Source organism: Musca vetustissima, unplaced genomic scaffold (assembly GCF_032173495.1).
Source record: "Musca vetustissima isolate MV318-11 ecotype Yass unplaced genomic scaffold, APGP_CSIRO_Mvet_v1 utg122064, whole genome shotgun sequence".
Lineage (NCBI taxonomy): Eukaryota > Metazoa > Arthropoda > Insecta > Diptera > Muscidae > Musca > Musca vetustissima.
Genome location: NW_026886567.1, coordinates 5,621 through 18,737, shown reverse-complemented (window position 1 = coordinate 18,737; position 13,117 = coordinate 5,621). Strand labels below are relative to the sequence as shown.

At 38.2% G+C, this 13,117-nt stretch overlaps 2 protein-coding genes across 2 annotated transcripts; both read left to right on the top strand.

Annotated features, from left to right (window-relative positions):
* The first annotated feature begins 9,934 nt into the window (after window positions 1-9,934).
* LOC133334065 (trimethyllysine dioxygenase, mitochondrial-like) lies at window positions 9,935-11,108 on the top strand. The gene is made up of 2 exons (XM_061542364.1): window positions 9,935-10,136; window positions 10,201-11,108. The coding sequence occupies exons 1-2, from the start codon at window positions 9,935-9,937 to the stop codon at window positions 11,106-11,108; spliced, it is 1,110 nt and encodes a 369-aa protein (XP_061398348.1).
* A 101-nt stretch (window positions 11,109-11,209) lies between these two features.
* Window positions 11,210-12,105, top strand: LOC133334068 (trimethyllysine dioxygenase, mitochondrial-like). The gene is made up of 2 exons (XM_061542366.1): window positions 11,210-11,246; window positions 11,606-12,105. The coding sequence occupies exons 1-2, from the start codon at window positions 11,210-11,212 to the stop codon at window positions 12,103-12,105; spliced, it is 537 nt and encodes a 178-aa protein (XP_061398350.1).
* Window positions 12,106-13,117: the final 1,012 nt, after the last annotated feature.

Below are 13,117 nucleotides of genomic sequence, written 5' to 3'. Positions count from 1 at the left end.
AGTTTTGGTCAACAGATTCCTGATATGGTCTGAGTAAGCAATTTAGAAATAAGGCCACCTCTCGCCAGACCAAACTCGCTCTCTGAGACATTGAAATTACACGTCCTGGTGTATAGGTCAGAAGCATGGATACTTCCGCAAGCAAATGAGGTAGCTCTTGGAGTGTTTGAGAGAATGATTTATGGGCCGACGGTGAATATCGCCGTCGAATGAACCATGAGTTGAACAATCTATTCTCGGACATCGACATAGTCAGACGTATCGAGCTGCAGTGGCTACGCTGGTCTACTGAGTCTACTGATTCACGCAGAAGGATCAGGCCATGAATTCGATGGACAGATGAAGTGGAAGACAACATTTTGAAACACTTCCTTTCAAATTGGAAGATCTGCGCGCAAGACCGACACGGCTGGAAAACTTTTTTAAGCTCGGCTTATGGAACAAATGTTCTGGCTCAAGCCAGCTAGGTAGGTAAGTAAGTAATGGATTACAATATCTCGTTGAGAAAAACTGTACTTCCCCCACTAATAAGTAGTGGTTTTTTATAAAAAAAATTGGGATTACACCGGACTATTTTGCAATAACAAGGCATCGATGATATATCCCAATCTCTCCCGATATAATTCGCAACAATGTGTTCTGACTTATGTTCGTTAATTCCTATTCTCCAGAAAATTCTCCAAAAAACATTTTTAAATCAATCCACATAAATAAGTATGTACTCGTATGTATTGTATATCCTTGTATATAACAATTTAAACACGTGAATCGAATAATTGTATTCGACAATCGCATTAAGACTAAATGAATGAAAGGCAAAGAAAAATGTCAATCATTTACAACTATTTTGAAGAAGGTAGGGAGTCCACACCAAAGCTATCATGTTGTCAGCGCATTCGAAGTAGTCTGAGTGGGTGGGCGAAATTAAAGAAATCGAAACCATCAAACCAACCAATCCAACAATCAATTATCGGAAATACAAACAAATTATAGTTGTGCTTGGGTGCAGACGAAAAGTAAACTTACGAATCGACTAGGTAACTAGTCAAAACAATTATTGGGGTAGGTGGGTGGGTGGGTGTTCAGTTGGCGGGGCAACAACAGCAGTGCTTAAATTCAACACCTTGCAGTTGTTTTTGTATTTGTTGTTTACACGTTTCTTCCTGTTCTTTGTTGTGGTATGTATGTTAGTAACATGACGTCCTATATTATTTCTGGAAATTTTCTTTAATTGGAAATAGGTTCAGACATAAATATATAAGTAGCTATAAGGCAGACTGCCTGTCTATGGCGTCAATGCGGTTAAGTATATTTAATAACTATTTTGGCCATTGGTTCGTTCCCTATTACTCACAGAAAAAAAGTTACATCATAACTATAAAATTTCTTACGTATACCGTCAATGTGGTCATAGGTCATAATCTGGTTGCATACATGTTTAGTGACTTCCGAGATTTTGTCTTCCACTTGGTCTTTCCATCGAATGCATGGCTCGATTTTATATGCCTTTTGATCTGGGGCATCCTCATCCATTCTGCCCACATGACCTAGACAACGTTGTCGCTGCAACTCGATATGCCTGACTATGTCCATGTCCGAGAATAGATGGTACAACTCATAGTACATGCGACGGCGATATTAAACGTCGCCGCAGATCGGCCCATAGATCTTTCGGAATTTTTTTCTCTCAAACACTCCAAGAGCTGCCTCATCTGCTTGCGCAAGTTACTATCCTTCAGATCCATACACCAGCACGGGTAGTATCAGCGTCTTGTGGAGTGTTAGTTTGGTATTGCATTCTTAGACCATAGTAGCATATGTTGGCCATCACTATTCTCCTCCGAATTTCAAAACTGATGTCATTAGTTTTATTAATGGCAGTACCAAAGTATATAAAAAATCTTTGGCTACCTCGAAGCTGTAGTTCGCAAGTTCTACAGTTGATCCGAGTCTACTGGACGTCTTGGGCGTTCATATCATCAGCTTTGTCTTCTCGCCATTTACTGCCGAACCCACTTTGGCAGACTTCTCAATTCGTTCAAAGGTGTCTGTTACCGGTCGCAATGGCCTACTTTGCATCTCGTATGACCTTTTTCAGCAAGATGTTAACCCTTTCAGTGTTTTTGTCGAATATATTCGACATTTAAAAGTACTATTGATGTTTTTGTTTTTGCTGAAAGACAGACGAAAGACCGAGGGTTAAAATGGAAATGGATCTTTTTTCTAAACTATGAGCTTTTATATGATCTTAAATACAAAATTTTAGATTTTTATTCCGACAAAATTTTTTTTTTGACTCTGAAAGGGTTAAAACGAGCACACAACAAACTGTCACCTTGTCTGAATCCTCGTTCTGTATTGAAGGGTTTCGATAGGTCGTATTAATTTTGCAGGAATGCCGAACGTAGACATGGCTTTAAACGCCTCTGAATTAATAAGACTGTCGAATGCCGCCTTGTAGACGACGAATAGGTAGAACAGTGAAAATCTGGTCAATGCTCCTTCAAACCAAAGCCTTCGGTTCAGTGTTTTACTCGTTAGAAAAATTTCCGGACTATGTACTCCTGTACATTTCGATGTGTTCCTGCTCATATTTTCTTTGTTCTTTCTTAAAAATACGCTTATCCTTTTCTCCCGATAATTCTCGCTCGCATTCATGTTGAAGGGTTATCTTATGATGGATCCTCTGTTGCGTGAGCTAGGTTTGTGCATATGCGGAGGACTTGCTCATCATGATTGAAGGGGATAGTCGCCTTGAAATGGAAAATCGTGGTGAGCAAGCTGTGCAGATTGTGCAGGCTTGGAGTGGATGGTGCTACCGAGAAGACGGTGCTGATGCTGCTGAAATGCAGATTGGCACGCAGTCGTCCTCCATTCAGCTGGTGAACGCGGCATAACGGTGTCAGAACGTTTGAATTTTCTCCCACACTTCTTATGGTGCACCTATATGTTACAGAACTGACTCGTCTGTCTTTGGACAGAAGAAGCTTCTTTCGTGTCAGCGGGTCGTCATGTTAGCATGCTTGCCAGTGCGTCGCACTCTTTCCACAGAGGCGTTGCAATTGCTGCTTGGCACCGCGCCGCTTGATCTTGAAGTGAGATGTAGGGCTATCATGTATAAGCTTAAGCGTGGCTTGCAGTTGGATGAGGATGATTGGCTCAGGCCTTCTGATTTGGTGGATGGGGTGAGTAGGCGGTATAGCACTATCCTTCGAGACTGTGTTGTTGATAGGTGGAGGACAAGGTGGACGAACAGTTACAAAGGGAGGGTGACGTACGAATTTATTCGTGACGCAACGTTCGTAGTGGACCGGCTAGACTTTCGCTTCGTCTTAAGTACTGGCGGGGCATGGTTCTCTCAATGCGTTTTTGCATAAAAGAGGCTTGTCTCAGACGGATTTATGTGGGTGCGGGATGACAGAGGACTGGAGGCATATACTGACGGAATGCCGTTACTATGATGACATTACAGATTTAGCAAGTATGGGTATATCGAATGGAGGGGCGGGGTGGGATTTCAGTAGGGCTCTTGAAGACGATTAAGTAGTTTGATTAAGTAGTTTGAGTGTAGCCCCCTTGCAAGTGGGCCCAGTCGGTGGCACCGGATGGTGGTGGGTAGGTGCACCGGGTGGCGGTGGGTAGGTGCACCGGGTGGCGGTGGGTGTTGGTGCGGTTGTTGGCGGCTGTTGGTGTTGGCCATTTTCAGTATGTTGAAGGCCCTCGACGACATGATCAAATTGGAGTGCACACGTTCGCTCGTCTTCTGTCATTCCGTCTATTATAGTGATCAATGTCTCCAATATAGATTTGTCGAATGCCAGAATCCGTGGCTTCGGTCGCCAAATTAGGACGCATTCGGCACTGGGTAAGAAAAAATCAACACACTTCTCATGTAATGATAATGTTTGTATTGCAGATTCCATATGTACCTCAGCCGGTAATATCCGTACTGAAGTCCAATAGGTGCCTCAATGAGTCCAGCCGGTAATGTCCGTACTGTAGACTCAGTAGGAGGTTTATTAGGTGCTGTATGGTTTATCGGATACAATAATCGGCATGGTTTCGCAACTGTTGTTAACTGTCGTACGTTATTTGTTAATATCGGTATTTCCTTTTTATTTTTTTTTTAACGAATTGTTTTTGGAATGACACGTCGTCACATCAAAATATGGCATTAAATAAAAATAACAATATAATTACAATTTTATGTACAAATGTTGTAATTTGCTCATATTTCCTTTGTTTTTCTTCTAAAGGTCACCATGACAGATGTACAAAATTTGAACAAAATCAAATCACAGACGCGATCAAATCTTACGACGTCATTAATTGTGTCGCCTCTATGTTTTGTTGTAAATAGAAAATCATGTTTGCAAAATCTCACAGCAATGGGAGGGAGAGAGATTCTCACACCACCTTAATTTGTGTGAGAGTGCCACCATGTAATTGAATGATAATAAATAAATAGAATACAAATGAAAAAAATAAACACATTTTTTGGCAATAAAGCTCAATTAGACAAAAAAGAAATAAATAAATACAGATCATAACATAAAAGATAAAACATACATATATAGAATAATATACATATAAACAAATGACAATATAAAGACACACGCACACATATTCAACAATTGAATCGTTTATTTTGAAAGTGGACTAAGTGAATTTGGGAAAATTGGAGACTCGTAATTTTTTTTCGAAATAATTTTTTTTTAAATAAATTTAATTTTGCAACAGAAAATTTGTAATTCCACTACAGTTCTCCAAATGTCTACATTCACAAGATGAATACAACAAAATCCCAGATGAAATCATTAAAAAAGTGATGGAAAATATGTCAAACCACAAAAAAATCAAAATATTAAGCAATTTTTATATTTTATCCACATCCTCTTTAGATTGTGGATAAAATATAAAAATGGTTTAAAATATAAAAATGCTCAAATGGCATATAAAACCGAGCCTGCCGATGGTTCACGCAGAAGGGGAAGGCCAGGAATTATATGGAAAGATCAAGTAGAAGAGAACATGTTGGCGCATGGTCTTTCAAATTGAAGGAGATGCACACAAGGCCGATGCGCTTGAACACAAGACCGATGCGCTTGGAACAAGCCAGCTAAATAGGTAAGTAAGTTGGATTCCAATTAGTATGAGCTTTTGCCGATTCTTTTCAGAAATTAAAAAACTTTCATGATAATTTGTGGGCAAGTAGGCCTGCTACCATAGCTCGTCCACGCTTTGTTCTTGAGGTTATATCAAACCATAACCGTCTAACAAACTCCGTTGAACTCTAAAATGAGTATTTTTTTACAGCTATGCCAATTTGTCGATCAAAACAACTGATGTTTTTCGCCCTCTGTTATTGACTGTCACTCCCGAAATAGTTGCATGAAATGAACTTATAATTCCAGGAATCATGGAATATTTGTTCAAAATCATTTTCTGTGATATTTTCACATTCACTCATAATTAGCTGTTTTATCGGAGTACTGTATTTGTTACCAGCCATTTTTATATTTTTTTTTTCCGCAATAAGTCAAAATTGAAAACCAGACACATTGTAATAAAATCCATTTAAAGGTGATTATAAGAATCGAAATTGGTGAAGAAAACAAAACATACTAATTATTTATAACGCTAAAATAACTCAAATTTTAGAATTCATCTGTTTGCCCTCTAAAGATGCTTTAATTTTGTCCAAGCAAAAATTGAGACAATTCCTTACCCATAAATAATTATTCATTTCATAATGAATTGTGCATTAATGCTTTTATTTTTTAAGTGAATAAAGTATCCGATTTAAAACTGAAAAAACTAATACGATATCTTTATTTTTGAAAAAGTTATACGGCATTTACTAACCCTGCAATTTTAGTTGCTATAGTTTGGGCCACCAGTGTATACATACACACATAAATATCATTACATTAGATTTTGTTATCCAAACGACTTAAGCCACTTTCAAAATTAACGTTTTCAAATGGTTAATCAAATTTAGAGGAAGATCAACAACGAACAATGACCGTAACACACACAAGGTCATTATAAGGAAATATTAAAATGACTTACACACACGAGCACTCACACACATTTAAAATACATACCTGCATTAAAACTAATTGAACGCTTTAAAGATCGGCGAAAGGAAATGTAGTGGTGATGTGGTTGATGTTGTTGGATATCCATCATCATTTATGTGCAGAGGTAGGATAAGAAAATTACTTGGTTTCTTAAAGGTGACTGTAATTTTAAGGACGACAAGATATTTTCAATCCTTTCACAATGTATTTTCAACACACGACAATAGGTCACACAGACACACCACACTAAGGCAATGACAATGCCAACCAAGGTGTAAGGTGTTATTTAAAATTATTTCTTTTAACAGCTATAATACTGTTTGTGGTGTTGTTGTTGTAATAATAACTTGACAATGACTTTGTATTTTTGCCATTCATAGTGGAGGACAATGCAACGATGCAGACACAATCACACACACGCACACAAATTCTTGTTATTTGAATTCTATTTGATTTAATATTTTAGCATGTTAAATAGAAGCCATAACACATTTGAATAATTTGATTTGTTTTTTGTTTTGACATTTTCTTTTGTTTGTTTTCTTTAGATCACGAGAAAAAAACAGGTCATAAAACCAGACCATAAGCTTCTTAACACACGAATGATGATCCTTGAGTTAAGTTCATTGCCAAATTGCCACGGCGTTACAAAGCTAATAAGACGCACAATTATTATTATTATTTTTTAAACGAATATTATATTGAAATATTGTTTTGATTTGTAATTATTTTTCTTCTTCTCTTCGCCACCACCGACGACGTAAAGAGTATCTCTTATTTTGACTAATTTATAGGCAATTTTCAGAAAACAACTGAAATCGTATTTGCTAAAACGTCAACCATAGCCACGGATGGAGGTACAAAAGAAAAACTCATGCACTTGCTGGCGGGAGAGTGAGTGAGTGTCCGAGAGACCGCGTGCCACAGACTAAAACAAGAAGAGTGGACATTACGGCGACGACGACGACAGTCAATGGTGGTATTGGGTCTCATAAGAAATCACGAGAAAATAACGAACAAAAATATATTTCCCTGTTGTTCTTGTTATTTTGACAAACTCACACACGAATCACACCTTTCGCTGACAATTGAAAACAACACGAGCTGAGGTACAACAATCAAATATGTATGTTTGGACGAAGGAAGACGAGGGCGACCACGACGCCTCCACCAAATATCGCGACATCGGAAATGAGACACAAACTGCCGCGCCACCATACATACCACACTGTCATCAATGTTGTCCACTCATTTTCTAGAGAGAAAGACACCTCAAACATGAGAATAGTGAGGGCTAAACAAAATCTAAATGGAAAATAATAGTCTATAGTGGATTTAAGATATACCTACCTACCGAACTACATACATATATCAGTATAAACGAACGGTTCATACTATTTTGCACGTTGTACGTCTTGTTGAAATGAAACAACAAAACAACAACAGTTCAGCTGTTATCTGTCGCTTAGTTACCATTGTTGCCACACACTGAACACTAACACTCTTACACACACAATTGCAATGCAATTGGAAATGAAAATGAAACTGTGTCGCTAAAAAAAAATCAAAACAAAAAAAAAAAAAAAACTCAAAAACAGAAAACAATTTAATGTTTACACATTACGTATACGTTCAGGTGTACGGTACAGCATAGCGTATACGTTATCCATAGTGCATGCTAGTTTGTGTGTGCGTGCGGTTTGTACGTTGTTGTTTTGATTAGTTACTAAAGCTAGCAATACTAATTGGCGGACTTGTTTTATAAAGAGACAGAGAAAGAGAGTTAGTTCGGGAGAGTATGTTATTTAGTGTCATCAGACGAAAAGAGGGTGAGAGAGACAATCATTTTGTGACATATACATACCTATGTGACTGCCTTAGGCTAATATTTTATTTGTTATTCATAGCTTGTTTTTCTTCGTTGTTTCTCAAACAGAGTGAGTGAGAGAGCATAATTTTAATGAGCGCCAATTATGTGTTGATGTTATTCGATTATAATATTAAGAAGGACAGTGGTTACAACAATTAAATGGGATATATTTTTTTTATCATTACAAAACAAAGGCCACAAACGTCAATGCGAAAACATGTCAACGAAAACAACAAAAGAAAACCAATTAAAAAAGAGCTAAAAATCGACCATAAAACTGTTTTAAGCCTTTTAAAAAAGGTGGATTCAAAAAAAGCTCGATGTTTGGGAGCCGCACCGATTAACAGGACAAATAGAATGGATCGAATTTCCATCAGCCTTGGCCAAACGGAATGGGATAGACCCATTTCTTAAGCAGCTTATGGTTCATTAGACGGCGATATTCATCGTCGACCCAGATCAGCCTATAGATTTTCGGAGATTTTTTTCACTCAAACAATCCAAGAACTGCCTTATTCGCTCGCATAATTACTCATGCTTCAGATTCATACAACAGCACGGGTAGTATCAGCGTCTTGTAGAATGTGTGTTTGGTATGGAGATAGGTGACATTGCTTTTGAATTGCTTACTCAGGTCACTTTTGTTGTTGTAGCAGATCTATTACTTTTACACAATGGGCTGAGGTGACAGTCTTTGGTCGTTTCGGATCGAAGACACCTCGCACTCAGATCATAGTAGCATCTGTTAGCCAACACTATTCTTCTCCGGATTCCATAGCTGATGATATAAGTTTTGTGTATGGCGGTACCGAGGTATATAAAATCATTCACTACCTCGAAACTGTAGTTTTCATGTTCCACAGTTGGTCCGAGTCTACTGGACGTCTTGCGCGTTGCGTACCATCAGTTTGGTCTTCTTACCATTTACTGCCAGTCCCACTTTGGCAGACTCCTTCTCATTTCGTTCAAAGGTGGCTGTTACCGCTAACAATGTTCGACCCATAATGTCGATGTCGTCGGCTTAGGCTAGTAAAATATGCTGTTCAGTGTACAAAAGGTTACACGAGGGGCTATCACCTTGTCTGAACCCTCGTTTGGTATTGCAGAGCTCCGAGAGGTCCCTCCACTGTGCCAGTTAAAGTTATCCTACATAGCCTTATTCATTTTGCAGGGCTGACGAATGCGGCTTTGTTGTCGACGAGTAGGTGAAATGGGTCGATTTGTTTTTCTGGGTCTTTTCCAGGATTTGGCGCAGAGTGAAAATTTGGTCTATGGTGGGTTTGCCAGGTCCCATTGACTATTGGCTACAGTGGGAAGGAGATTTATTCCTCTATAGTTGGCACGTATCAACTTGTCTCAATTTTAAAAATTTTAGATTGATAAGATAAATTTAAAAAAAACATTAAAACGGAGTTTACATTAGAACTTTTTACAGGCTTAACCTACTCTATTAGGATTTATATGACAAGTATACAATGGAATTGACAATTGAACCCTACTGGGTTAACGAAAACCGGTAGAATGTAAACGTACTGTAATTTCCTTCAACAAATACAAAAATATTAATAACTTACATGTTTTCCTTGTAATCTGATGGTCTTCTATTTTTAAAACAGAACAATGCCATGCATGCCGGTACACTCCAATATTCATTATAACATGTTATAAACAACAACAAGAAATTCAAATGGCTTTCAGCATAATGCATAGAAGAGCAAGTAGGTTAATCTGGTTGCCTCCCTGCAGTTCAATCATCATCTTAATCATCCATCCACCATCGTCATCATCATCATCATTATGAAGGCAAATTTGTCCTCTTATCAGTTGAAACAAATGGGTGTGGTGAAAACGGCTTATCTCACAGTGTTGAATATTGAGTATTCTTTGGATCTTCTATTCTAGAATATAAAGCGGGCTATAAATTAAAACTGATTTTCAGTAGCATTTCAAAAGTTCACACGAAAGGGGCCAAAGAAATAATATGTTGGAAATTAAACACAGCCAAAGTCAAGAAATTATCAAAGTTAATTATTTTTGGCTAAGGGATCATTGCAGATGTCCGCGTTGCTATAATGCTGAGACAAAACAAAAACGCTATAATTTATTGGATATACCCAGGGAAATAAAACCGGAGGCTGGTGGTGTGAAATATTTAAAGGATGGTCTTGTATTGGAAGTAACATGTAAGTGGTACCACTAGGTATATGTGTTATTCGAAAAAAAAAACAATTTGTTTTATTTTTTTAGGGAACGATGGTCATGTTTCGGAATATGGCATTGATTTCATATTCAATTCTCAGTTGCCGCAATTGATAAAACGTAAAAGCAATTCTACACTCAAAACACCCTGGAATTTGCCCATCATTTTACAGAATGAAAGACATTGCCGTTTCCGTTTTACTGAATTGTTGAGTTCCGATTCTGTGGTTAGAGACTATGTAGCCGCCTTGGTACGTTATGGCATTGCCTTCATCGATAATGTTCCGGCCAATACCACAATGACCGAAATGGCTGTACGTCGTGTTTTCCCCGTTATGAAAACCTTTTTCGGTGAAATGTTTACCTTTAGTGATGCTGCCGATCATGCTGATACTGCCTACACCAAAGAGTATTTAGGTTCCCATACTGATAATACATATTTTTGTGATGCTGCCGGTCTGCAGGTTCTTCATTGCTTGCAACATTTGAACGGTGAGGGTGGTGAGAATTTCTTTGTCGATGGCCTGCACTGTGCTCTGGAATTGAAGCGAAGAAATCCCAAAGCCTTTGAATTGCTGACACGAGTCCATTTGCCAGCTGAATACATTGAAGAGGGCCAACATCACACGCATTCGGCACCAATGATACGTTTGGATCCCGTGACACAAGAAATTATTCAATTACGTCTGAATGTTTATGATCGCGCCGTATTCAATACCATACCCCAAGAGGAGATGTTCGAATTCTATGAAGCATTTTGTGAATTTTTAGAAATTGTACAAAGTCCCGATAATCAATGGCGTTTTAAGTTATATCCGGGTACGATTGTGGTTTTCGACAATTGGCGTGTTTATCATGGCCGTTATTCGTATACTGGTTCAAGGACAATGACTGGATGTTATATACAGAGAACTGATTTTCTAAGCAAGGCTAGAATATTGGGAATTATTGATTGAAAAAATTTAAATTTCGAAAATTAGTTTTCAGTAATAATTTTAAAAAATCAATAAAAATGGTCGATATTTATTAACAAATAATTTTCAACAACGTGTATTTAATGCCAGGAAAATTTGCAATCAAGGATTTGGTATGTGGTGAGTCCAGTTGTCTCCCTATGAGGGTGGTTCCTACGAAATCATTACAAAATTGAGATTTTATTTGAATATGGATAATACATGGAAACTTAAAAAATATTCTTAAAAATTTAGGTATAGGTTTAAAAAAAATATCGGTCTTGTGCAATTGAAAGATCACGTTCCAAGATGTTGTTTTCTACGTGTTCTTTGCATCTAATTCGTGGCCTTCCCATTCTAAGGGAACCATCAGTAGGTTCGCTTTTGTATGCCTTTTGAGCTGGGGCATTCTCATTTATTCGTACAACATGGCCTAGCCACCGTAGTCGCTGCATCTCAATACGTATGACTATGTCGATGTCCGCGTATAAATTGTAAAGCTCTGCAGGTTCTTCATTGCTTGCAACATTTGAACGGTGAGGGTGGTGAGAATTTCTTTGTCGATGGCCTGCACTGTGCTCTGGAATTGAAGCGAAGAAATCCCAAAGCCTTTGAATTGCTGACACGAGTCCATTTGCCAGCTGAATACATTGAAGAGGGCCAACATCACACGCATTCGGCACCAATGATACGTTTGGATCCCGTGACACAAGAAATTATTCAATTACGTCTGAATGTTTATGATCGCGCCGTATTCAATACCATACCCCAAGAGGAGATGTTCGAATTCTATGAAGCATTTTGTGAATTTTTAGAAATTGTACAAAGTCCCGATAATCAATGGCGTTTTAAGTTATATCCGGGTACGATTGTGGTTTTCGACAATTGGCGTGTTTATCATGGCCGTTATTCGTATACTGGTTCAAGGACAATGACTGGATGTTATATACAGAGAACTGATTTTCTAAGCAAGGCTAGAATATTGGGAATTATTGATTGAAAAAATTTAAATTTCGAAAATTAGTTTTCAGTAATAATTTTAAAAAATCAATAAAAATGGTCGATATTTATTAACAAATAATTTTCAACAACGTGTATTTAATGCCAGGAAAATTTGCAATCAAGGATTTGGTATGTGGTGAGTCCAGTTGTCTCCCTATGAGGGTGGTTCCTACGAAATCATTACAAAATTGAGATTTTATTTGAATATGGATAATACATGGAAACTTAAAAAATATTCTTAAAAATTTAGGTATAGGTTTAAAAAAAATATCGGTCTTGTGCAATTGAAAGATCACGTTCCAAGATGTTGTTTTCTACGTGTTCTTTGCATCTAATTCGTGGCCTTCCCATTCTAAGGGAACCATCAGTAGGTTCGCTTTTGTATGCCTTTTGAGCTGGGGCATTCTCATTTATTCGTACAACATGGCCTAGCCACCGTAGTCGCTGCATCTCAATACGTATGACTATGTCGATGTCCGCGTATAAATTGTAAAGCTCGTGGTTCATTCGACCCCGATATTCACCGTCGACGCAGATCGGCCCGTAGATCATTCGGAGTATTTTTCTTTAAAACACCCCAAGAGCAGCCTCATCTGCTTGCGCAAGTACCCATGCTTCAGATCCATATAACAGCACGGGTAGCATTAGCGTCTTGTAGACTGTGAGTTTGATCTTTTTTTGAATTGCTTACTCAGATCATAGTAGCATCTGTTGGCCATCACAATCCTTCTTCAAATTTCTAAACTGATGTCATTAGTTTGTATTTATGGCGGTACCAAGGTATATGAAATCTTTAACTACCTCGAAGCTGTAGTTCTCAAGTTCCACAGTTGGTCCGAGTCTACTGAACGTCTTGCGCGTTGATACCATCAGCTTGGTCTTATCGCCGTTTACTGCCAGACCCACTTTGGCGGACTTCTTCTCAATTTTTTCAAAGGTGCTGTTACCGCTCGCAAGGTGCTGTTACCCATTTTGTCGATGTCATCGGCGTAGATGAGTAACATATGCTG